Consider the following 26,996-nt stretch of genomic DNA (forward strand, 5'->3'; position numbering starts at 1 on the left):
CGACGAGAGGCATCCGGGAGTCCTGAAGGAATTTACTGATGCAGTCACCAAGCCACTCTTCTACCTGAGAAGTCATGGCAGTCGGGTGAAGTCCCTGGTGAGTAGAAAAAAGGCCACAGTGCACCTGTTATTATGGATAGAAAGGATGACCCCAGGAACTACCAACATGTCAGTCTCACCTCTGTGCTGGGAACGATCATGAAGCATATCCTCCCAAAAGCGACTCTAGAGCACGTGTTCCAGTGCATCACCATCCTCTGTGTGAAAAACCACCTTTATGGCTGCCAGCCCTTAAATGGCAGCATGATCCATCAAAAAAAGAAGAGACTGCAACCCTGAAATAAAGAAGGGATCGCTCACCCCATTCTAAGGGCTCACCCCCATTCTAAAGGGAGCAGTCTCCAGGTGCAGCTGCTGCTCCTTCTGCTGCCAGTGCCTAAACGTGGTCAGGAGTCCCCAAAAAGGGGAAATCACAGACCAGCAATAAAGAAGGAATCAGTTACCCCCATTCCAAAGACAAACACTCACCCCATACCCCAAAGTAAACAGTCACCAGGGAGAGATGCTGCCCTTACAGTTTTCAGCCCTTAAAAGTGGTCAGGAACCCCCAGAAGAAAAAGAACACAGCCCTGCAATATGCAATAAAGCAGGAATCACTCACCCCGTTCCAAAGACAAGAGCTCACTCCAGCACTCCCAAAGAGGCAGCCCCCAGGTAGAAGTACTGCCCTTACGGTTCCCAGCCCTTAAATGTGATCAGGGAGGGGTGGAGCCAGGCTCAGCCCTATCCGGTCTCTTGGGTGAATTGCTTCCACCTGTGCTCGCAGGGCTGGCTACACCCCTCACCAGGTGCTCAATCACTGCTTCAGACTGTGACGTAACGGTTCCTATACAGACCTGAAGAAGAAAAAAAAAAGAAGAGTAATAACCAACAGGCAATTGGATCTGCCTGTTTGGTAAGGGGAGGTTTATCAATGGATGAGAAATGATGGCACAATATTTTGATTCCTGTCTGTCCTCAAAGACAATTTGTAAAATTTCTAATAGATAGGGGAGCACAAAATTCAATAATAACACAGCAAGATGCTGAGAAGCTGCATGTGCAGCCTGGATGGCAAAGAGTAGAGATTACCGGTGTGAACGGAGTGAGTGCTGTTTGCCAAACTGCTTATGACTCCCCAGTGAGAAACATGTGTTACCTACTCGCTTTGCAATTAAAGACCGTCGTGAAAACATTTTAGGACTTGCAATCCTCAATGGATGAACCTGGCACCTGCCTGTATGGCAGTGTGGCCTTTTGGCTCAAGTATCAATCCCAAACCCCAAAGAAATACAGAGGCTGCAGCGTGTGTACTTCACGCAGCCCCCATGCTCCCCGAATCAGAGATCGCTAACGTACCGCAGTACCCCATTTCTGCTGCAACGTGATGTGGAGTTTCTGAAGTCATAGCAGATTTGGAGAAGAGACAAATCATTTCCAGAACACAGTCCCCATACGACACGCCTGCTTGGCTATTTCGGAGACCAGAGGGAAGGTGGCGACTGACTATCGATTATCGGTGTCTGAATGCTTATCCCTCTGGGAGCTGCTGTCCTAAACCTTCCTGACTTAACAGCTACTTGGCAAGCAGCCACATGTCAGTTCACTCCTGTGGAACGCAGTGCCCCCCTATATGCCCCAGAAGTCTCTCAGGGCCCCGTGATGAGCTCTAGAGACACCCAGGTGTGTCCCAGAGCTATGGAGCATGCCATGACCCCCCCGAGCCCTATCCCAGCTCCTCAGCGTGCTCTGGGGTTCTTCACCCCTTTCCCAGTGTACCCTACTGGACTCCGAAAACCCCCCCGGTGTGTTCCAGTACGCTGGACCAGATGACCAGAGCTCCTGCGGATATGCAGTGCACCACGGAGGTGCCCCTGGGTCATCCCATGTATTTGAGAGCACACAAATGGGATGCCTGTCTGTGATATTGTGAGATGGTCAACCAGGAAAGTCTCTTTGACATATGTGGGAGAGTTAGAAAGCAGACATTCTTTCATAACAGTGTTGGATGTGTGAGGGTAATCTCCTGTCACACCTCATATGCACAAAAGATCTTCAGCTTATATACATAAGTTGTGTGACATATGCAGATGTTTCTCAGAGCTATGTTACATATGCGGAAGTTTCCCAAAGTGTGTTACGTGTTCACTGGCCGATTCCAAGCAAGACCTCTTGTTTCCTTAGTACAAAGACTCAGCACCGCTCCCTTATCTCTGGTTCAGAGATGCGACTCTTTCTGTTATCTAAAGGAATTGCAGGGCAGGGGTATCCGTCGACAAACACTAGCAAGATCAATGGAATCGTTACAACTTGCATCATCTGTGTCCCCTAGCACGAGAAACGCACAGCTCCAACAATTTCCGATCGGGACCGTGCAGAGCGGTCAGAGTGAAGAGTCGCCCCTTCTGGGATTCTGAATGTGTGCATGTTAGAGCCCGGAAGACCTATTACCATAGATACGAGGGGCATCGTTACCATCCAGCACCCTCCAGGGCCAGGGTACCGCAGAGCCAAGGCTCCGCAGGGCCAGAGTTACCTCGGTGAGGGCACCTGTCCCCTCAATGTCCCCACAGTGTCCTCAGTATTCCCTGATGTCCTCATGTCCATCAACTGCCGGGAGGTGGCAGTAACAGCCGGTGACAGCAGGGACAATGACAGGGACAGCATTGATGACAGCGGGGATGGCAGTGGGGGCATTGGTGTGCCACGTAGGCTACCCTGTGCTGTGCTCCAACACTGTGGTGGGGTCATGGGGATGTGGCGATACACAGGGATGCGGAGACATGGAGAGGACATGGGGACATGAAGGTGACATGGGGAGGAGACGCAGAAGGGACACCAGGAGAGGACACGGAGAGGACAAAGAGACATGGGTGGCACATGATGACACAGAGGGAGCACAGAGACATGGAGAGGACACGGGGGGACACAGAGGGGACACAGAGGGCACGGGGGACATGGAGGGCACATTGTGATGTGGGAGACAGGGAGGACATGGCACTGGACTGTCTCCACACGTGCTCGTGGAGATGACACTGAAGGTGGCACAGAACTGCTCGTGGGGCACCACGCTGCTGCTGGGGGCCAGCACCAGCAGGTGGGCATGGGAGGACACGGGTGGTATACAGCAGGGGATTGAGAGGAGGGAGGGACAAGGGGACAATGGGTGTGGCAGAAGGAGAGTGATGATGTGGTGATGCTGGGGGGGGGGCAGTGGGGTAACACTAGGGGGATAATAATGAGGGCTGACATTGGGGCGATAGTGTGGTGCTGTCCCAGAGTGACACTGGGGGATGATGTTGGAGTACAACTGGGGGGGACTGACATCAGGGAATGAATGCTGGGCAGTGACATTGTCGTGGTGACATTGTCGGGGTGTTGTGTTGAGGACATAAAAGCCCCTGACTGAAGAATGATTCTGGAACAGAACAGGATATTTTGACAGAGCTGTCCTTGGTAGTCGGTCTTGTTTTGCAAAGACTTGTTTTGCAAGCAGGTGTTCCACTTGGGCTCTGTATCGTATCCTGGCCACACGGGTACAGCATGCAAGTGGAACAAGCCCTGCAGACCCTGGGGAGAATCAAAGCAGGAGAGAGCTTGCGCACTTGCTTAGGGAAATTCTGCTTCCCACTTACTGGATCATCTAAAATGGATGATTGTGAATGTGTGTCCGAGTATACTGAATGGAACTCGGAACCCTCTGTGCTGCTCTAAGTGCATAGCTTGCTTGCCTTTGGCTCGTGGGACATCCTGTCTCTCAGATTCAAACATACCCTGAAACAAGAGTGGAATTGCGGAGTGACGTTGGGGTGTCACTGAACTTTAATATCAAACTGTATCAGCCCCACAGTGCTGTTGGGGGCTGATGTTGTTGGGGTATCACTACGGGATGATATCAGGGAGTGGTGCTGGAGCACCCTTGTGGGACGGCACAGGGGGCTGATACTGGGCTGAAACTGGGGGGTAATACTGTGGAGTGATGCCAGGGGGTGATGTTGTTGGGTCATCACTAGGAGGGTGACATCAGGGAGTGATGCTGGAGGCAATATTGGGGTATCATTGCGGGGGTGACATCAGGAAACGATAACGGGTGGTGGCGTTGTTGGGGTGACATTGCTGGGGGTGACACTGGGGTGATGTTGGGGGGTGATGTAAAGGAATCACTGGAGTGATGCCAGAGTGACTGTTGGAGTGATGGTGGGAGAGGAACGCTGGAGTGACACTGAAGCGATACTGGGTTGATGTTGGGCAGTAATACTGCAGGGTGATGTTGTTAGGGGGTGACATTGCGGTATCTCTGGGAAATGACATCGAGGAGTGACATTGTTGGGGGTGTGTTGGGAGACAAAGAACAGACTCTGGCACTTTATAAAAATGATAACAGAGACCATTTATTGGAAAAAATATAACCCTTAAATAATACATAGCATGCTTCTGATTGGATGCAGGCATGAATCACGTATAACACCTCCATAATCAATTGGTTATTATGTGGATGGCACGAGGCAATCACGCACCTAATTTTCTACCCTGATTCATGGGCAGTAAGTAACTTCTTACCTCACCCTAAAGGTAACTTTTTGCTCTTTTGATAATGCAGCTCCTTTTCTGCTTGTACATCTCCCTGTTCTTGCTGACTCTGTCAAGGACTGTGACTTACCATTTTCAGTATAGCGCACACCACAGCATGTAGGCCTTAGCCTAGGCTCACATAGTCACATCTTCCACTGACCAAGTATGTCTCCATTGGGGTGAGACTGCTAATGTTTGGGGTGACATTCGGGAATCACTGGGGGATGACATCAAGGAGTGACGTTGTTGGGTGCGTGATGTTGGTTTGACACTGGGGTGATGTAGGGGTATCTCTTGGGGTAGACATCACGAAATGATACTGGGATGATGTTGTGAGGAGGGTGACATGGGGTGATGCCAGAGTGATGTGAGTAATGATTCTGTGGGCTGATGTTGGGGTATCACTTCGGGGTGAGATCAGGAGTAACACAAGGGTGACATTGTTAGGGTGATTGTATGGGGCTGCTGAATCACGGCCTGAACCTCTGATTGATCACCTGAGGCAAGCAATGAGTCAGCCACAGAAGCACAGGTGAAGGCAATTCACCTGTGCTACAGGAAGGGGTGGAGCCTAGCTCCACCTCTCCTAGAGCCATTTAAAAGCTGACTGCCAGTGGGGAAGGATCTCTCTGGAGATCCGCTCCATCGGGAGTTCACCTTGTGAGCCCAGGACAGGGTGAGTGACTTTCTCTCATTACTCCAATATTAATTATATTAGCCAAGCTCCTGGATATATATACACACCATCTGTATATCTATTGACTATATGCTATCTGTATATCCACTGATTATACAGGTGATGCTGGGTGGGGATGCTGGGGAGTGACACTAGGAAGCAATGTTGGGGTATCAGCAGGGGGAGAGGAGACATGAGGGAGAGACACGGTGATGTTGCGGGGTGATGGGATGACACTGGAGTGATATTAAGGCAGTAATTTTAGGGGAGAGATTTTGGGGCATCACTGGGGGGTGACATCAGGGCGTGTTAGGGCTGATGCTTGGGGTGAAATAGGGAGGGCTTGGGACTAGAGTCTGGGGAAAAAGTAAGGATTTGGGATGCCATTTGGGATGAAACAATGAAGTTTTGGGAGTTGAACTTAGGGTGAAATAGCAAGGATACGAGCCAGGAGTCTGGGGTGAAATAGTGATCATTGGGGGTTGGAGTATGGGGTGAAACAATGAGTTTTGGAGCTGGCTTTTGAAGCCAGACACAGGGGCATCAGGGCAAACATTTAGTGAGAAAACAGATTTTAGTGCCATTGCAATTTGAAGTGACACAAGGGCACTCCCATAGCTTTTCTGGGGATACCACACATGGTCTGGGTACCGGTGTTTGAGGGAGGACCTCCAGGGTGGCGGTGGGGGGGAAAGGAAAGCTTAGGGGCAAAGGCAGGGAGTGGGCAGTGCTGGGAAGGAGGCAGTACCTTTTTCTGGGCTGGGAAGGGGTGAATTTGGGGCCGTACCTGCTGCAGCAGCACACGGATGAGGGCTTGGTTGAAGCAGGTGGTCTGAGGGTACAGTGCCAGCACCGGCTGCTCGTGCTGGAACAGCACCTCAGCACTGGTCTCGGGGTTTGCCTTCTACTGTGGCAGAGGGATCGTGTGGCATGGCTGAGTGTGTACCTTCTGCAGGGGGATGGGGGAGAGAACTGAGAGTCCACCAGTTGGTTCCCCTCTCCCAAACCCAGTGCACATTTGTGACTTAGAATATGTAATACACAGTAAGGGTGCTCTCAGACGCAGGAGCCCTCGCCAGTTTAACAGCAGTTTAAATAGTCGTTCATTATTTACCCGTCTAATCTCACTATCTTCAATCCTGATGGCCAATTCAGCAACATATAGAGAATCTGTCACTACACTGATGCCTCCATGTTCCAATGTGAAAAAGCTCGGATAACCACTCGCAGTTCCAACACTTGTAGTGAGTCCTTCTCATCCCCTACCAATAATTCACTAACCCAACACCCATCTTCCTTCCATACTAGGGCCGCTTTCTTTAACCATCACCCTGCGTCAGTAAATATCATCCTGGCTGCTTGAATGGGTACCTTCCTTCCCAGCGGCTTTCGAGCCCATGTACAATGCAGCACCCACTGCAGTGCAGGGGTAGGGGGAATCTCACAACGCACCTCCCCCAAAAACATTTACAAGAGAATCTGAGAGATAATTATTTTGGAGCAAGTACTAACTCAGGTATTCCTTATTAAATGGCAGCATTATATTCGTGCACCATAACCATTGTAACATTTGCCTGGCCGCTTCTGAGTGCAGCCCGTAGTCCACAACTGTGCTGCAAAGCTGCTGTAACAATTTCCAATTGAGTTGCGTGTATCGCGCCTGCTGACCTGGACCCTCTCCGGGTTGATGAATCACAGGGAATGCCCCTTGGGATAGTGACCCAAAGATGCTCCCATTAGCCTTCTAAAACCGTGTCCCTTATTATCGCTGACCATTCCCCACCCCCTGCCAGTTGTATGCTCAATCCACCCGATCTCCCCACTCACCCCCAGGTTTGTCTGGGCTGATGAACGGGCCCCTCTTTTGGTCCCTCATCATCTGTGCATGACTGCACAGAGCCGTCAAAACTCAGACGTGCCACTTCTTCATCTATGCACATGCATTGTGCTGCCTGCCAATCTCAGCAGTGCCTGCAGTACCAAGGTCTCTCCCGTGGGCGGCGGCAGCAAGCAGTGCTGCACTACTGTGCATGCGCGGTCCCGAGGTGGGGAGGCAGTCGACGGCCCTGTGCAACGCTGAACCAATCGGGTGCAGCGGCGGGCGCAGGGGCCGCTGGGAGGAAAAACGGTCTGTTCCCGGGCATAAAACCACCTGAAGAAATAGGGTGCATCCTCGATTAAAGGAGGGGAAAAGATAGGTAAGCCGGCCGTGAAAGAATTGACTGCTCGCCCGCACCTTAGTGCTTCACAGAAAAGGAGCTATCTATAAGTATGTGGGCGCATGCGCACCATTGCCTGGAGAACTAAGCAGAACAGAGATCAGCGGACTCGCTGCGCAGAGGGACGAGAACAACGTACGCCACCGCTGCCTGCGGCACGCAATAACATACACGGCCGCAATTCCGCGGATTGGCCACGCGGTGGCACCAGAGACAGCGGAAACATCTCTGCAGTTTTGGCGATTGACCACGAGGTGGCACCATAGACCGCGGAAACATCTCTGCAGTTTTGGCGATTGACCACGAGGTGGCACCAGAGACCGCGGAAACAACTTTTCCAACTGCATTTTCTCTTTTGATGACCGAAAAAAACCACAAATTTCGGAGGGGGAGGAGGAAAAAGAAATAGACGAAAAAACAACGGAAGCTTCTCCAAACCCAAACTTGCACTAAGTGCTTATTGAATATCTGTAAAGTATCATCAAATCCATGTCACACTCTCTTGCTTTTGTTAGCATCCGTTAGATTGTTTTTAAATATTCACACGCCAAAACTTAACTACCAAGCAAAATTTAATAATGAAATGAAAGGGCAATAGCTGGAAGCTCAGGGCCACATTAGTGACCTCTCAGTCTTTGTCACATTCCTATTTTAATGTATTTGTTTACAAATGCCTTTTATGCATTCCACACTTATTCTTGGCTTTTTTTTTTTTAATGCAATTAAATGGCAGTTTTAGGCCCTAGCAAATCTACAGGCTGCCAACACACAAAGCTGTAGTTTTGAGTTTCACATAGACCATTATGTTGTTTCCACAAAGATTAATGAAAACAGCAGTTTTCCACCTAAATTTGCAGATGGAAAATCTGAATTCACCTGCACAGAAAGAATTGATCCCTCACAGCTGCCTCTCACAAGACAGCCCGAAAGTTGTGCAGGTCCATCAGGCTCAGCTACAGCTTTGTGTCTGCCCTCTTCCGGTCCTTGCTGCGACTGCAGAGAGAGACTCTGCATGAGGGTATGGTGCACGCAGACCCCCTCCCCCTCCCCCCGAGCCAGCTGTAGCAAAACAATTCAAGAGCTCTGGTCAGGATGATCCCCTGCCTCTATCACACCAGTCACAGAGCCACTCTGTATCAGTCCCAGACCATTCAGCTGTGCAAGGGCCTACCTTCTTTGAGCTGTTGAGTCCCCCACAGCTGCAGAGCTAGGTTTGAAACGGTGCCCAGGACATGGGAGGGAGAGGGGTGGCAGCTTTACAGTGTCTCTGTGGGGTCTGGATGCGCAGTATCTCAGCGCGTGCTTTGAATTGTAGTCTGGGGTCAGACTTCCAAATAGCCATTTGGATTCTGTTACGGCAGTTAGAGTGGCCGGCGTGGTTATTAGAGATTTGGGCTGTTACTATTAGGGTTGGGGTTTGTTTGGTTGTTTTTTTAAATAGGGTTAACACACTAAATTTTAAGGTAATTAGAATAAAGAGTAGTGTTATGTCAGTGTTGAGGTTAGGGTTATCTTTAGGATTTGGATTACTGTTAGCATTACTTCTACTGTGAATTTTCTCAATTTATTGTAGCACATTTTTAGGGTACGAGTCTAATGATTACTGTTAGGGTCATTAGAATTCTGAGTAATGTAACTTTTAGTTTTCAGACGATGGTTATTTTAACCTTTTTTTTTTTCCCCCACAGTGATTAGTGTTAAGGTTACTTTTACAGTAAACTTTTAGCACTACTTTTATTGCTACATTTAGCGTTAGAGATATTTTTAGCATCAAGTTAAGGTTTAGGTTTAGAGTTGCACTGTAGGTTTGTACGATTATCTTTGGAGCTCCTATTAAGCTCAGGGTTCAGGTCAGTCTTAAAGTTAATGCTGACTCCCAGCCAATCAGGTCCCCCAGTACCATCTGCATCTATGCTCTACAACCCCAGAGAGAGGTCTGAAGCATCAAGTGGATATAATTCATTCATCTCCCATAGATAAGAATTGAAGGGCATTGTAAGGATAGGCAACGGTAAATACAGCTGCTTTCAAACAGTTTCAGATCACCCAAGAAAGGTAGAGATCATAACCTAGGAATAAAAAAGAATCACTCACCCCTTTCTAAGGGTTCACCAAACACTCTAAAAAAAAAATCTCTAAGTACAGAGCAGTTGCATGCCTATTCCCGTATGATATTCCCGTAGAATTTCTTCTTGTTCCCCTTTATGTCTCTGGCTAGATTTAATTCTGTCTGGGTTTTAGGCTACCTGATCCCCGTCTGCTCAGACAACTTCTCTGTAGTCCTCTCAGGTTATCTGTTCTTGCTTCCACTCCCTATGAGTTTCCTTTTTGAGCTTAGGTAAGTCCAGGAGCCCTTTCGTTGAGGCCTCCCAGCATTTTTGCCAGCCTTTCTTTCTCACAAGACACACTGCTTTTGGGCTTGGAGGAGATGGTCCTTGAATACTGACCAGCTTCCATGGGCCTCTTGTCCCTCCAGGGCTTTCTCCCATGCCACCCTGCCAAACAGTTCCCTAAAGAGTTCAAAATCCAGTGGTTTTGAGTGGTTGATAGGAAGAGTATGCAACTGTATAAGCACTGAGCCTTGTCTAGTAGTGATTTGCAGTATAAGCTACACAATGGCAGACTCAGGCAAGCTATTGCCTGTGAAAATACCCATTGCTGTGACGTGAAGTGCTCTTTCTGACAATTTTGGGGCACTTGGAAGGGATGAAACCATATAAGACCACGTGCTATAAGTCTGTTGCCTCTGGCTTGGCTACTCGCAAGGCAACACTAAACCTATGACCCTTGTTTAATCAATGGATATATAGATGGCATATATATATCCAGAGCTTGGCTAATATAATTTATACTGGAGAAATGAGAGAAAGTCACTCACCCTGTCCTGGGCTCGCGAGATGAACTCCTGATGGAGCGGATCTCCAGAGAGATCCTTCCTCACTGGAAGTCAGCTCTTAAATGGCTCTAGGAGAGGTGGAGCCAGGCTCCACCCTTCCTGTAGCACAGGTGAATTGCCTTCACCTGTGCTTCTGTGGCTGACTCATTGCTCGCCTCAGGTGATCAATCAAAAGTTCAGGCTGTGATTCAGCAGCCCCATACAACCCTTCTGTTCTGGACATCCCCAGCCCAGGGACAAAGGGGTCGGACACGTAGTGCCAAGCGCCGAATGCCAATTTAATGCTGCGCAACAAAGCTTTTTATACCCGTACACCCGAACGCCCCGGAAACCCATGTACATCCGTCCACCCACGACCCACCTCCCACAAGCCCTATACCCGCCCGCATTTCCCACAGTCTCAAGGTCCTCTACATCAATCTTGGCTTGCTAGAACTAAGTGCCAGACTGTAAATTGGATGAAATTCACTGAAATGATTGTTTTTGCTCTTCCCTTTTCTTCATGTAGGAAGTGAACAGTGTCAAGGAATGAGTGTTCCTCTTCTCCATTGGGGTGTAAGAAGAATGAGGGTCTTAGTGCAAGATCAAGGGTTTGGGAGTGGAGGTGAGACGTGAGCCCTCCATTTCCACCGGAATTACTGAGTGGTGTGTCTGTAATGCTGAGAAGAAACATATGGCCCAGTCTGACCTTGGAATCTGTTATTCTGCTCCTTCTGGGTTTCTCTGCAGAAACATGTCAGCTTCTGCTATGGTAGTAATAATATATAGAAGAACACCAAATAGTGCAAGATCAAAAGAAGAAAAGTTGGGAAGGGTGCAAGCTACAAATGAAAGAGAAAAAAATACAGATGCAACAGTGAAAAGGGCATTCAGCTGTGGAAATGTGGCAATGGCAGATAAACAAGTTCTAAATTCCCCCAAAACTGGTGATGGTCAAAATCCAGTTAAAGAAATAAAGATTTGCTTACCCATCCCAGGGATCAGGGCTCACCAAATACACCAAAAGAAAGGATCTCTAGAGAGAGAAACTTTTCTTGTGGCAGCTAGCCCTTAAATGAGGCTTAGGGAACCTGGTACCACCATTCTGATTGCATGGGTGAGTTGTGCTCCCAGGGCTGGCTATGTCCCTTCACCAGGTGCTCTATCATTGGTTCAGGCTGTGACTTAGCAATTCCCATATAGTATTTTCCTCTTATTTGGTGCTTTGCATGGAATCCTTCCCTTGTCTGCTCCAATCCAAAATATGTGCAAAGAGAAAAATCAGAGAGGGGGAAAATCTGCACTTCCCATTCCCGTTATGGGTCCCACTCCAGATTTCTGTCAAGTTTTGTGTTTTTTTAGGGGACCTTACGATTGTCTTGGTCAAAAAACATGCATTCAAGCAAAGGGATATAAGGAAGGAGCATGAGTATGCTGTGGGTACCACAATATGGAGGGTGGTGTGGAACTTCCTGCATCCATCCTTGCTAGTAGGGATTTTGGGGCTGATTTTGCATGCAATAATTCGTAAGGGATGAGTAGCATACATAACTGAGGTGCTGGGGCTCCAACAAGCCCATCAAAGTGAGCATCTGGAAATCCTGGGCCAAAGGCTTTGCGGATGTGAATCAATGGGGAGCAGAGAGCTTGCATTGAGAATCAACCCCAAACTGTGCATGGTGAATGTTCTGCAAACATAACCCACGTAAAATTCAGAAAATGATCAGATGATCTGTGCTGCAGCCCCGCTGAATTTTGGGCTTGGTATTGATTTGCAGGCTGGGAATGGGGAAAAAAAAGAGAGAAAAAGGGGAAAATCTGTTATTTTCCACCAGTTTTAATGCAAAATGTGGTAAAACAGACTTGGAAGCTGTACGAGTGTGTTGGAGTGTTTGCAATGGCCTCAGTGCCCTAGGGAGTGTAAGCAGTACTCATTTATGATAGAAAAAACACTTTTGCAAAAATTTCTTCTTACTGGAGGGGGGGGGGGGAAGAGAAGAGGTCCTCTTGTGACCAAACAGCAACCAAGAGCAAACCTGTTTCCCCTTGAGGATTTCAATTCTCCCTATGAATATTTTGCTTGAGCGATTGTTTTGTGGCCACAAGCTTTAAAAACAAAGAAAACACCGGAGGAAAAAAAAAAAAAAGCCAGTTGGTCAGATGTCAATGCAGTCACCATCCATTAAAATGAAAGGGTGAAAATGTTGTAAAACATGAAAGGATCTGATTCTTTTTTGTTTAAGGTTTAAACAACAGCAACAACAAAAAGAGCTCCGGAGTTAGGAAGCCTCAGCTGCCAGTGAAATTATGGATTGTGTTTGTGTGTCATTGATATTCAGTGAAGTGCTATTGTGTTTATTTTCTAAAGACCTGTAGCCATCAGAGAAATGTGGCGTAATTGCTGCTCTGTTTATCGACAAAGGGCAGGGAAAATCCATCTATGCTGGGAGTTAACGCCTTTGCTGCCAAATCAGGGTTGAGATGAACTTCCTGTGATGCTGCAGAATTTTTGGGGATGCTCCATGCTTGAGTCCTAAAAAATAGGTATACAGGTAGGGAAGTTGATCCCTATCCTGAAAATGATTTCACCTTTATAGAAAGTCACTCCAAGAGCCTTTGTGATGCGATGGGATGTGGGCAGTACCAGCTGCGATTTCTGCCCTCCCCAGTCCTGAGTGCCCAGTTGCATTCCGAGGGCCATGTTGGTTCAGCAAGATATTAAATCCTTCTTTTTACTTTTTTTCGGGGGAGGGAGGTCTCATCACCAAGGTCTCCAGCTGTTTGCTTAGCAAATGTTGGTATTGATGGGCATCCATTCCTGTGCCATCCTTCCCATTCCCAGCAATTTCCCAGCTAATTGCAACTGCTCTGCTGCTCATGATGTTATGTTGAGTAGGAATAAATCCTACAGTCTTGGGTGGGAAAATGCTCTCAGCACACTGCAGGGTGGATTCTGCGAGCTGCACGGGTAGTGGTGGGGCACAGTCCTTGGCATGATGATGCAGAGGCTCTGGTCCAGTGCTGAGGAGTAAAGCAAAGAAGCTGACCCCTAGGAAGGGTTTTAGGCATGGAGGGAGCTTTATATGTTGATGGTGGAACAATTGTGTTTCCCCTCACCCAGTCCTTTGCTGGTGGCATACAGGAACATGCTGCCTGCAGTGCTGATTAATATGGAATTCGTTGAATGTGCTCATGCAAAGGGGAAAGGGAGTTGGGTTGGAGCCAGCTTGGCACCCTTGGGACACTTCACAGAGCCTGTCTCACTCTTGATACAGGCCCTAAGCCCTTTATCAGTGGTGGCCACTCTGCCTATGCTGGGGCTTGGCTGTGCTGCACTGCCAGCCCATAATGGCAGTGGGAAAGGGATGGAGGAGGCAAAAATCCCAGCGAGTCAAGAGCTGACCTGAAAGAGCCAATGCGGGAGCCACAGAATTCCCAAGGGAGATTTTGCACAGCTCTGGGGAGCCTCAAAAACCCTTACATGTGAAAGGAGGCAAGGATGAGAGCACAGCATCCTCATAGCATTGACTAGGCTATCTATTCCAAGAGGTTTTGCAAGGTCTCTTGGACCTTTGGATGACGCTTGCTTGGTCTCCTCTTGTCTGCTCCATCCATATGTTAGAGAAGCCTTAGGATAATGATGTGGGGAAGGGAAATGCAACCAGTGTCTGTACATAGGTGGATGCTTGCCCTGGGGCTGGACCTGCAGTCTCTATTCCTTGGCAGAGGTGTTAAATGGGATTGTATTGGGAATGATAGCCCGGGACAGGTCCAGGAGCTGCTGCTTATCCTTTGTGGGCAGCTTTGAGCCACCCTGGAGCACTCTGGGGATGGATTCTTGGCTCCGACAAATCTGAAGTGGTGGAATCACCATTCCTCGAGGTGTTCAAGAAACATGGAGATGCGATTAGTGGGGATGGGCTGGGATTGGACTTAAGGACCTTAGAGGTCTTTTCTAACTTTAATGATTACGTGGTTCTATAATGCCTGAGGTCAGCAGGGGAAAGGGGCAGCAGTGGGATCCAGCTGGGTCTTGGACTGTAAAAGGGCGACCATAAGGTGAGAAGCAAATTGCAATACACTGCCCAAGGAGAGCTGATAGAAAAAGCTCAAGGAGGTGATGAAAGCTCTCAGGATGGGGTGAGAGCTGAAGTAGCAGCATGAATGTTTATTGCTTTCTGGTTTGACAGAATTTGCATCTGTGCTTCATGTGCACCTTCACCATGTTCTTTTATCCATCTCAGGCACTGTAGGGGGTGATGAACCCAAAGAACTGGAATAACACTAAATCTAGTATTGGTTAGCTAGATATTAGCTTTGTGAGAGAGCATTTCCCCAGATTCTTCTCCAGTCACCCCATGGTTGGTGTCTCTAAGTGTCATCTGGTCACCCCAGTCCCCTTTCTCATCACAACCGTCCCTTTCTTCCTTCTACAGCTTTAGTTTTCCCTTCTCCCCCACTCTGACTTTCTTGACTCTGAATAGAAAGTAGCCTTATTGGTTTTATTTTAGTAATGGAGAAAAAATTTCCCTTTGGCCCAAGCTAGCAGGATGGTAAACTCCAGCCAGGAGAGTAGGTTGTATTTATTTATTTATTTATTTATTTATTTATTCCCCTTTTATAGCATTTCTAATCTGTGTTTATGATGGTGATGCTGACACATCCTAAACTATAGCATTGCTATAACCCCCGGAAAAAAACTCCCTGCTGGATTGAAATAGTGGCTGGCAAGTATTCCCTCCTCACTGAAGCTTGTGAATCAAAAGCCATCAACGCTTTAAGCAAAAGCTTGTGCTGGGGAGGGAGAACTTCTGCTGGAGCCTATGCATATTTTATCACCATGCTTATTCATTTTGAGCCCTTTTCCCTTCAAACGCCGTGTGGATTTTAATTAAATAGTCCTTCACCAGCCTGTTATTCCAGCTTGGACAGCCTCCAAATGGCCATGTTTTCTTCCCAGAATGAAGGCGAGGGGATGTGCTCCCTTCCCCCAGCTCCGTTCCCTCCCCATGCTTGCTGAGGTTTGTTCTCCACAAATGCCACTAATTACATTTGGCTGGCTGGCCGCCTGCTCTCCTGATAGCTTCTTTCATTACTGCTGACCTATCAGTGCTGGTGGGTGTCCCTGGTGTGCTAGGAGCCCCACTTCTGCACACGAGGTTCTGATTCCCATCTTTTCAACCTTTTGGCATAAATTTGAGGTGAGGTCTTTGTGTAGAGGGTGGTTGATCCCACTGAGATCCCACATCCCTGGGATGCTCACTTTCCCTGGTTTCTCTGTGTCCTCATTGGAGCAAGACGCAGCCTCTAGGCCCATTGGGGTGAGCAAGATGCTACCAAGCAGCTCTTGGGCACTGTGCAGTAGGATGTGTTTGGACCAAACCATAGTGGTTGCATCTACGTCTGCTTACAAATGGTTGAGCAGTCTGGGTGCAGCTCCTCATCACCTTCCTGGTTGCAAACCAGGCTCATGTTGGTGCCTCCAGCATCTTCTCCACTAAGCAGTGCTTGGGCAATTTGGTGGAAGGGTCAAAGAAATAAATCATAGTATCACTGAGACTGGAAAAGACCTCTAAGATCACCAAGTACGGTCATCAAACCATCATCTCTACTCTCACTCACAGAATCATTAAGGTTGGAAAAGACCACAACAAGATCATCAAGTCCAACCACCAACCCATAAGCGGGAGATGAGAGGACATTTCTCCACCTCCAAATGTCTCATGGAGGCTCCCCCTTGGCAATCCATCCTGTAATAGCATGATGTCCCAAAATCATGTAGTATCCATAATCAGCATCCATGAGAAGCCATAGCCAGGGGCTGATGGTTACTTCAGGCACCAAGATTTTTCTTTTTTCTTTTTCTCTGCTCTTAAATTCCCACTGGTCTCCTCTGAACAACCTCAGGTACCGATACAAGCTTGCTCCTTCTTGTCATGAAAGAGTTGCTTAATTTGGCAGCTTGCTGTGCTTAATATTTCTTTCATGTATCACATCAGTTTTAAATGCAAAACATGTCTGGATAAGCTCACTTTTTCAGTTTTTGCTTTTTTTTTCCCCTGTGATGTAGCCGACACATTGAAGGTAGCAGTGTTTAACTAATAAAGAAAAGGATTTTAAAATGCTAGTTTTGTACTTCTTTAATTGACTTCCAATTTCCATTTGGATGCTGCCTGGCATATAGTAAAGGGGAAAAGAGTATCTGGTAAATAAGAAATGCGTCATTCACTGTTTTCTGCCATAATCAAAAATGTAAAAATTAGAAATCTGAATCAATGTACATTAAACTATGTAATTGCCTGAGTAAATGTGGTGGGGTGCATAATGGAGCTTCCTGATTAGAAGAAAATGCCAAATTTAGTGCAAGGGCTGTATTTGGTTGAGTCTGTAAAGCAGTGTGGTTGAGCAGTTACACCTAGGGATCATCTCTTCTTCTGGGAGCTGAGCAGAGCTGGTGCTATGGGCCAGGGGTAAGTGCTGAAAGGATGAACAAAAGTTCCTCACCAATCCACTTACAAAAATAATGCCTCAATGTCACAAGAAAAAAACATCATCCAGGTTAGTGTATTGCCTTACATTTGTCCTTTCCTCTGTGCTGCTCTCCCCTACCTCAGCCAAAACTCATTTCGTCCTTGAGTGTAGGATCACTGTGTGCTTTGTGCCTGAAATTTGCTTTGCCTGCACAATGACACAGGACATCCTCGGCACCTTCAACCTCCAGAATGCCACCCCAGGAGAATTGTGTTAATATTGGAGGGTGCAAGAGTGCTATTCATTGGTCATCATGCTGAGGAATGAGAAAAGGCTTAATTATTGCAGTGTGTTCATCCTTGCCTGCATGGTCCTGAGAACGAGGAGTTAAATCTCAGGTGAAACCTCATGCAGAAGCAAATAGTCACCATGAGAAGGGCAGGATCCCTACAAAGCTTGAAATAAGAGCTGTCAGCTGAAAGGGGTCCAGTTGCATCTGTCCCACCCACCTTCCTGGGGATACCCAAAGTTTTGGGACAGCTGCTCTGAGAATGGCTATGCAGGTAACCAAATAATTAGGAGCTTAATATTAATAATAATGAAGTTTTTTGACTCATAAGGCATCATATCAGAAAGATATTGCACATCCTTGGTGGGGTAGGATGAAGGACCAGGACCATTACATTTTCTAGCATGGGAGAGTTGCATTGCCCTCCTCCGTCAGCAGAAGTGTACAATTAATGTAATTAACAAGGGTTAATTAGCATGGCTTTGCCTCCTCCCAAGGTCTCCTAGCACTGGTAGGAAGGTCCCCACTGATACCACCAAATGTTATGGGAAGATCTTCAAGGCTTTTTCCTGGAACAACTTGTGTTGGAAGGGACCTGAAATCTACTTTAGGCCATGCAGAGAGAAGTAGTACTGCGGGGCTGTGGACTTCGAGCTTTGAGCTAATGACTTATGGTGCCAGGTTTTATGGCTACATGAAAACACGTAGCCATAAAACCCATGAATGTTCACGTGCTCTAATTGTGCCATTTGGGCTATTCATTGCGATGGCAGAAAGAATGAGATGAAGTGGCAATAATAACTGGGAGAAAAACAAACCAAACAAACTGAGGATATTTCCCTGCTCACACCCAGAAAATTTACCCTGGACAAACATGAACCTACACTCTCCCACATCATACTGACACACAGTGTGGCACCCAGAGCCATCCCTTATCTCTGAGTGCTTTGAATGCACTTTGTGCTTGATCAAGGATATGGGTACAGGAACCGCAGCAGTGTGCAGCGATGGACATGACAGATGACAATCCATTTTTCTAGCTGCTCAAGGAGCTAGGGGAAGAAAATGCAATTACCCAAAGTGGGCTGTTGGCAGGACACTAGGATGTAAATAGAGCGAGGACAGTACAACCCCAGGAAAAAGAGATGAGGGGCCCCAATGCCAAACCAGCTGCTCACAGTGAGAGCTCTGCTTTGCTTTTGGACTCTTCCTTGGAGACACTGCTTGTGCAGTAATTAGCAATATAAAACACACACCGGCCTCTTTGTTCCCATTAGTCTTTAAACAATGTGCAACAGTTGCCTGTGGTTAATTTTACCAAACGTTCACATTAATTTTATTTAAGACCAGCTGTCTATAAATCTATAGCAGTAATTTACATTGCATTTGTATAAATATTTATTTATATATTATTCTGGGCTGAGGATAAGGCAATGGGTAACAAGGCAATAGAAGGAGCGATACCTTGATGGGATGCTTTGGTCCCTAGTCTCCCACTCTAGGGTGACATGAAGGCTCAATGACAGCTTGATACTGATGGGGACGTGCTCTGGAGATGCCTCTTATGGACCAAATTTCACTGCTGTCTTTCTATGCCCTAAAGCCCCCCATATGTTGGGCATGTGGGCCAGTATTAAAAACCTGCTGTCTGCAAAACAGCAATCTTTGGAGGTAGCTGGGAGCCTGAGTTTATTTGCATTCAAGCAGACACACCTGCATTTAAATACCTGGAGGCAAACAAGTCCACCCAGCTCCAGCTTTGCTCTTTCTTGTGTCCCCAGTGCTGCATTTGTGTGTGTTCAAGTGCAGTCTGTTTTCTTCTTTTCCACTTACAGGGAACGGGAAGATGAGGTGGTGCCTCGTCCTGATGGCATTGGTCCGTCAGTGGAAGGTAAGTGAATGTGACATTGTCCCAATAGCGTTAGTCCAATAGAAAGCTGTAAATGAAGGTTGCTGACTTCTGTTACCTGGTTGTCACAATCTCATCATATCTCAGACCTGTGTCTGCTCCATCCCTGCCCATGGCAGCACCAGGACAACTGGGATCAGGCTACCCCGGGGTGAAGGGAAAGGCTGCAGCTCCTTGATCCCAAAGCGCGGTGAGATGGGGTCAGCCAAGAAACGGATGTGGAAGTGGCGACCAATGCAATGCACCAGGCTGCCCACCACGGCACATTGGAAACAGGCTGGGTAGGCTTTGGCGTGGGTGGCACACTCATACCACAGCTTGGCCTTGGCTCTACAGCGATAGACACCAATACCCATGTTGCAATTGAGGTCGAAGCGGTAGATGAAACCGTTGACGCTCACCATCTCCACTGTCCTGTCCTTGCCGCCTCCAGCTGGGCTGACTGTCCAGATGTCCTCACGGGCTATGTAGCGCAGTAGCACATAGCGCAAGGTGCCCCCTGTCACGTAGATCTCCCCGTCACACACTGTGGCCGTGTGGGCTACAGCAAAGGTGTCATGAGGCAGTGGAGCAACAAAGACCCAGCGGTCATACCGTGGGTCATACCGCTCCACTGTGTAGAGGCACTCTCCACCGATGGCATAGAGGCAGCCATCCAAGGCCACCAGCTTGCAGTGAGGACGTGCTTGGTTCAAGGGGCAGATCTCCCTCCAGATATTGGTCAGTGGGTTGTAGCAGAAGACACGGTTGGAAGGTGTGCGGCCCAAGCCTTCGCAGCCTGCTACCACAAAGAGGTAGTTGAACATGCTGCACATGGCACACCCCTGGGAGACCACCTCTGGTGGCATGTGGCAAAGGTGATGCCAGCGGTCCCCTTTGTCATCATAGCTGCAGAGTCGGCTAGCATAGAGGCCAAGCTCATGTGTGCTGATGTCTGCCACAACAACACACATCTTCCCCTTCATTCTGCGCCGAAGGATGAGGTCCCGCTCACTGGCGTTGAGGCGGCAATATATAGAGGGCGTCTTCAGCACCTGTAGGTAGTTGTCACTCATGACCTTGTAGGCAGCCTCCTGGAGGAAGCCTAGCTTCTCTGCCTTGGCCCTACAGAGGACATCAAAGCAGTTGCCCAGGTCCAAATGGGTGTCTAGGGAGGAGGGTGATGTTTGGAAGAAGTTGGCTTTGCCCACCAGATCTGGCTGAGGGCTTGCTGGTGGCACGCTGGCTGGTGTGACACAGAACCCATCCATGGGCATCTGGAGGTGAGAGTTCTCTGCAATCTGGAGGACACTGTTCTTACGGCTGATGCTGCGAGTGGGAGCTGGGGGCTTGGGGTCCTTCTCTAAGCTCTCCGCATTCGATGGGACAGTAAGAGAGATGGTAGAGTCCTGCAATGCCACGGTTGTTTCTTGGGAGTGAGTCTCAGCGAGCGGAGTGGCAAAGCTCTGCAGCTTTTTGTTGACCCCCTCTGATCTCTGCAGCTCTTCGCTGACCCGCTCCAATCTTTGTTGCTCTGTGCTGACCCACTCCAAGCACTGCAGCTCTTCCCTGACACACTCTGAGCTAGAGCTCAAGGCTGTCCCCACAGAGGCAGATGGGAGAGACTTTTTTGTTGATACTGAATGGGAGATGGACTGGACATAGTAGTCATAGACTTTACCTTTGAGGCCAGGAGACAGCCGCCCATCTCCATCCTTTGTCTTCTCAGCAATGTAGCTCTCCTCCACCTGGATCTTTGCAATCGAGGAGAAAGAGTAGGAGGTATCTGCTTCCCTGTGGCTTGCTGTTATCTTTACCCCCAGCTCCGAGGTGACACTAAGGGTCTGGATTGTCCCACTGCCCCCCTCCTGGCTGGTGATTCCTCTGGCCAAATCCTGTTCGGTGCTTTGTGCACCTCCATCCCCTGCCACCTGGTTAGGAAGTACGATGTGTGGGACAAGCACACTGTGTCCATTCCCACCACCCTCATTCCCGTTCAGCATTTCATTCAGATCCCTGATGTCATGAGATTCTGCCTCCCCTCCGTCTTCCTCCTCACTCGCTGGCAGAATGTTCTCTCTCTTTCGCCATGGATCTGGGACGCTCGCTTGGGCATCACCACCACTCCGTGCACCAAACACCCACCTGTGCCGCAGACCCTCCACATTCTGTCCATCCGGGACTGCATTTTCCCTTCTCCCCTTCTCTTTGCAAGCATCAGATGTTGGGTTGTTGCCTCCAGGTGCTGAGCGGGACTTGTAAAATCTGTATGCCAAAGTCAGCAGGAGCAGAGAGGCGGCAGAAAGGACCAGCTTGCCAGTCAGCTGCATGTCGGACTGCCAGAGCACAGTTACCCACTGGTTCATTTTTCTGTGCCAAGCACTTGAGAATGTGAAGAATCCGATTAATGATTGCTGAGCCCCCAGCGGAACCGGCCAGGAGTTTTGGGCAAGGTGACTTTGAGCACACAGGAGTTTTGCATGGGAGCTCATCGTATTTGAGCAAGGCGGGACAGGGAGGGCTCAAGTGTCACTAGCAGGGAACAGTGACACAGAGCTTGGCAAACAAAGAGACTCTGGGAGAACTTAAGGAAGCACAGACCTGATGGGAGGGAATGTATATCCTCCATGCATCCTGCCAATTCTGCTTCGCTCCATTGCTTTTTACTATGTAATAGTGCTGGAAGGGGAAAATAACTTGTTTGACCCAAGAAAGGTTTTATTTCCCTGTTCTATCTCCCTGAGGGGCGAAGTCAGGTGAAAGCTGAGCACAGGAAAAGAAGGGAGGAGACAGCCTGCAGCTGGGCAGACCTTTGGTCCAACGCAGAGCAGCTGCTCTGTGCTACCAGATGAATAATGTGGCAGCACACTCACTAACAAAGGGTGACAGGAAGTATCCCAACAGCCACTGTGTGAACTCATTTGGTGGTGAGCCTGAAAGTGAGGGATAACGAGCCATGGGGAGAGGGGCTGGGATCTTGGGGAGGGCAAACTGCTGCAAATAAAGCTGGGGTGGAGATGGAAAGGGAACTGCAGACTGAAGTTATGGTGCATGGCAGGAGGATGTGCTCCAGAAAGCAAAATCATTGGGCTAAGAGAAGAAAAATGGTATAGGGAGAAACTAGAGAGGTATGAGCCATCATTTTGAAGGGATGAGTGCTGCATCAGGGCTTATCAGGATGCACACGAGGATGGGAGTTGCTGGAGGTGGAACTGAGGCACAGACATCACATATTTTCCTACTCCTCATGCAAAATGTCATGAGTGTGAGCAGTTCCCATCTGAATTCTGAAAAATCTGGGGAATTGTGCATCCCCATGGAGAGGAAAGAAGGGCTATTGGGCCATCCTAGGCATGGCATCCCCCTGCAGCCTTTGCTGAGTGGGCTGAATTCAAAGGGAAATCATGAACTTCCTTTTCCCCCAGGGGCACTTCTTACCAGAGAGATGGGGAAACCGAGGCACCATTGGAGTCTGGTGGAACCAGGTTTCATTGCTCATGAGCTCAAGGCTGCAGTACCGCTCCGCTTTGTGCAGTACTCTGTTTTTCAGGGCTGTTCTGTATTTGTGTGTGCATTGAGGCCAGGTGCATTTTGGGGATTGGCTAATTGGCTCTATGTGTCATTCAGAGTCCATCCACCTGTATACAGATGTGACCCTGGGGTTTCTCATCTCTTGCTGCTGTGGCTGTTAATCAGCACTAAGATCTGCATAGAGGGCTCCTTATGCAGGGAACATGAATTACGTATGCCTTTGTAAGCAGCCCTATGAACCCAGCCAAGGAGCTGTGTCCAGTAATGACAGAACAGAGGCAGGAGGGCACTGAGTAAAACCTGTTATCGCTCCCACACGACACATCCCTGCCTCTGTGTCCCCATCCCGTATCCCCCAAACCTGGGGGCTTCCCAGTGTTGGATGTGCTGCATCCTTGACACAAAGGCTGCCAAAGCCTCAGCCTGGGGCATACTGCAGCGTGTGGTTTCTCTCATCAACACGTGCTTCTGTAGGGCTTAGAAGGACTAAGAACCTTGCAGGGATTGTGCCAGAACAGGGAACAGCCATTGCAAACTGAGGTGATGTCTTAGCAATTGTCACCCTAATTGAATGTAATTGCTGCCTCCAAATTTTGCTAAAACCTTTTCAAAGTCCACCGAAATTAGGGAACATTGATAATGCCACTCCTTGGGGTTTTCAGCTTGCGTCATCCCTAAGAAGTGTGATTAATTTTTCACAAGCTAATCGTATCTCTTAGGCAGACTGTCAGTGGAGGATCTGTCAGCTCTCATCAATAATGTACCAAGCAGAGCAGCTCCGTAACCTCGCACTCTCCTGCATTATTCACTGTCAGATCCTCAACAACAGGAGTGTGGTGGGGAGAGAGATGGGATTTAATCGATGTCCTTCATAATTCCATGTAGAATTGCAACAGGTGAAGGATAAGGGTGCAGGAGGTGATGGCTGGGCCCAGGTTATGTGTGGAGCTTTTGGTGAGGCGATACCATTCTGTGTCACCCTCTAACACATTGATGTTTGGACTTGATGATCATAGTGATCTTTTCCATCCTTAATAATTCTATAATTCCATCATGACTGCTCATATGGTAGATCAAGTGATACAGCTGCTCTAACACTTGGTGAGACAAAATGAACTCGGGCATCTCTGCCCAAAGTGAGAGCTTTATGCGTACCTTGTGTCATCATTTGGGCTGTACTAGTAACAAGGTGGTCTCAATCTTCATTCTCTCTGCACATTGATAGATATACTGCCATAATGGGGGGGTTGTGGGTTGATGATTTAACTAGATGATCTACAGTTGGAACTGATGATCTTAGAAGTCCTTTCCAATCTTAACGATTCTATGATTCTATAATCATAATCAACAAGAAAGATCCAAGTGTCCCATATGGATAGCAGATTTGGGATGCTGAGCCCATCAGCTCATCGATCCTCTCCTAGTGGTGGCATTGCTCTGAAGCTGGTGCAATAAAGGGGGTGCTGGCACTGCCTTCCTTATGCTTCTTTGTTTCTAGGTGATAACATTGCATTTAAACAGAGATCTGGGGGTCTGTAAATCCCCATTTTCACCGTGAGCAGGCATAATGGTTGTTTAATTGCATTTGGGTGACAGCCCCAGAGTGCAACCTGGGGTTGCTGCATTTCTGACCTAGCAAGAAATATCTGTGCCATCGGGAACTGTGCTGCGTGATCTATAGCAGGCGGGTAATCCAAATAGCATGGATTTCCCTGAAAAGAAAGGTTCTCATCTTAAACAGATACAGAAAGTGTTTGTAACCTACTTTGGAGCAGAGGGCAGCCGGTTTGTAGCGCTGGGGATTGAGCAGCTGGCATCCTTTCTTGCCGGCAGGGATTCGGATGCTTGGTTCTTTTTGCTTCAGGATGAAAGCAGAGCTGCTAATCCTCCTAATTCCCATCCATCCGGGGCCTCTGGAGCAAACTTGTCCCTGCATAGCTTCCAGCCGAAATTACAGTGCTGAATGGTTTTGTACATCAGTAGCAACTCCTGAGCCACTGTGTGTTTATTCAGTTCCTTTGAGGTCTGAAAATTGCTGGCAATGGTGAGTGGTAGGAAGTGAATCTGCTTAATAATAATTAATCATAATAGTAATAACAGTAATAATACTTAGTACTAGTACAGGGCTTTGGGAAGCTGAAGCACTGCATGGCTGCTGGCTAATCCTTCAGAATTAAGTTCCTGGAGGAAAAGGTAGGGGAGTGAATGCCTGCATAGAGCTGGCTTAGCACCAGAAGAGTGGTGTGGGGCACAGTGATTTTAGGGTCTACATCCCCAATGGCACTCATGCTGGTCATGCGTGCGGCTTATGCCATGGAGCTGAGTCCTGATACAGTAGTGCACTGGGGTTGGGATCATCCCTTCTACCAGCCTGGGCGTGCAGGGTTGGTATAAATGGAGGGACATGGTCCCTACTGCTTCCTTTCCAATGGACATCGGGCCCTGGCATCACAGCATAACTGTGCCCCTCTCCCAGACCTTGGAAAGCCACTGGGTTCCCCATGGCGGTCTTAAGTACCCCAGGCCAGTCCCCAGATTTTCCTTCAGTTCCCAACCCAAGCCCTCTCCACACAGGAGGACAAAACATTCAGTGCAGCCTTCTACAGAGGCAGGATTTTTTTCTTTTAATTAAATTGTCCAAGGAAGCCAAGACACAGACAGAAAGAGACTGAGACTGTAAATAGCATAGAAAAAAAGAAAAAAGAGAACCGATTGGCAGAAGTGTAAACGATAGGTAGAGCTGTACAGAGGAAGAGGCAAGTGAAGCTTCACGTTAGCTCCAGGATCACTGTTAGGGTGAGTGCCAAAACTAGTCTGAAGTTGCGGTGGCTGGTAATTGAACCTAGGCAGGAGGAGAAAAGGGATGGAGTGTTCAGGAATTTCCATCTTGATCACAGAATCATACTATCAGTTGAGTTGGAAGGGACACTTGAAGGCCATCTTGTCCAACTCTATTGCAATTAACAGGACCACCTACAGCTCGATCCGGTGCCCAGAGCCCCTTCCAGCCTCATGGGCCCCCACCTTTTAGACTCACCTCACCTCCAGCCACCACTTACCATTGGAGTCCTCTGTTCCTCGGGGAATATTTGGATTTTCTAAGGAAAAGAACCAGCAGAGAAATGGGTTAAGAGGGAGGAAAAAGGAAAGGGGACATGTGGGGGAGGGGCGATGCCGTACCAAAGACAATGAGGCGGGTGTGGGTGTCAGTGGAACCCAGTGGGTTCTGCGCAGTGCAGCGGTACATGGAGCCATTGAGCTCAGCTGGCACTCGCTCCAGCACCAGCTCCTTCCCAGCGTGCTCGGCACTGCCATCCAGGAGCCGGCTTCCCACACGGGTCCATGTGAAGAGGGGCTCAGGGAAGACTTCATTCTGCATGGAGAGGACAGCAGGATAGGTTTCGTGACCCTCAAGCCTGGCCTCCACTGTCCCGGCTTTATGGCGACATGGCAACCTTGAAGTGCTGGGATGGATGCAGGGACAGCATCACCGCATGGCAACATGGACAACACCACATGGGGACACTGACCTGAAAGCCCTGCACCAAGATCCGAACAGTGTCTCCAACCCGGGCTCTCACTGGGGTCATGATGATTTTAGGGCCCTTGGGAGCAACTGCAACAAAGAAGGATGGGGAGAAAAGGGTCATCAGCCCTCGGTTGGGCTGAACGAGGGTTTGATGTGGTGCTGGCCAGCTGGGGAGGCAAACTCTTGGGTAATTGATGGACAGATGATAGACGGCCAAATGGACAGGTAGTGGGTTGATGAGATTGATAGACAGCTGCTATGGGATGCATTCACAGCCCAGGTCATTTCCTAGCCAAAATGCATCTTACCCCATTCTCTGTTTCCTCTATGGCACACAACAAAATATCTCTGCAGTTGACAGACTTCCCCAGAAAAACTGCAGTCCTTCCCTTAAGGTGCCTCTGCTTCTAGGGAGCCCTGGTATCACCTCCTCATGTAATCATGCAGCTCTATACATCACCTGTTTTGATTCTTGGATGTATGAAGAACCCACCCCCCACCTCTGGAAAAGAAAAGCAAAAAGGTGTAAAGAGATAAAAAGGCAAGAAATTTAAAAAAATGGAATAAAATGGGAGAGGGAGGGGGGAAAGCAAGAAATGCAAAAAACAAACAACAAAAAACTTCTCCCCCCCCAAAAAAAAGCTAAAGCAAAACAAGTAACAAATACAAAAATGTAATAAATGTGAAAAAGCAAAAATGAGCAGCAAGTGCAAAATTGAATGCATGCAGAAAAGCAAAAAAAAAAATTAAAAAAAAATACAAAATTGCAATAAATGAAAAAAAAGCAATAAGGCAAAAAAAAAGTGATAAATGCAAAATTGAAGAAAAAAAAAAGGCAATAAATACAACATTGCAGCAAAGACCAAAAAAGTGACACAGGTACCGTTGCAATAAACAAAAAAAAACA

At 48.2% G+C, this 26,996-nt stretch overlaps 2 protein-coding genes across 4 annotated transcripts in view; both read right to left on the reverse strand.

Annotated features, from left to right (window-relative positions):
• Nucleotides 1-10,658: 10,658 nt before the first annotated feature.
• The window catches only part of IGSF21 (immunoglobin superfamily member 21), a 47,274-nt gene continuing 30,936 nt past the window's right edge, over nt 10,659-26,996 (reverse strand). The window contains exons 7-11 of one of the 3 annotated variants that reach the window (XM_031556616.1): nt 26,091-26,176; nt 25,741-25,933; nt 25,620-25,658; nt 24,326-24,498; nt 10,659-13,402 (exon numbers count right to left, since the gene is read on the reverse strand). In XM_031556616.1, the coding sequence (XP_031412476.1) occupies nt 13,313-13,402; nt 24,326-24,498; nt 25,620-25,658; nt 25,741-25,933; nt 26,091-26,176 (581 nt within the window). In that variant the 3' untranslated portion in view covers nt 10,659-13,312. Of the gene's footprint in view, nt 13,403-24,145; nt 24,499-25,150; nt 25,403-25,619; nt 25,659-25,740; nt 25,934-26,090; nt 26,177-26,996 lie in introns of those variants that run through there. The other 2 variants (XM_031556618.1, XM_031556617.1) reach the window with 2 other exon arrangements.
• On the reverse strand, nt 15,600-21,660 carry KLHDC7A (kelch domain containing 7A). The gene has a single exon (XM_019622408.2). The coding sequence runs from the start codon at nt 21,519-21,521 to the stop codon at nt 19,134-19,136; it is 2,388 nt and encodes a 795-aa protein (XP_019477953.1). The 5' UTR covers nt 21,522-21,660; the 3' UTR covers nt 15,600-19,133.

The sequence above is a fragment of the Meleagris gallopavo genome, chromosome 23 (assembly GCF_000146605.3).
Source record: "Meleagris gallopavo isolate NT-WF06-2002-E0010 breed Aviagen turkey brand Nicholas breeding stock chromosome 23, Turkey_5.1, whole genome shotgun sequence".
NCBI lineage: Eukaryota > Metazoa > Chordata > Aves > Galliformes > Phasianidae > Meleagris > Meleagris gallopavo.

Excerpts from the sequence above, each read along its gene's own strand:
- KLHDC7A (XM_019622408.2), bottom strand. The coding sequence starts at position 21,521 with ATGAGCTCCCATGCAAAACTCCTGTGTGCTCAAAGTCACCTTGCCCAA.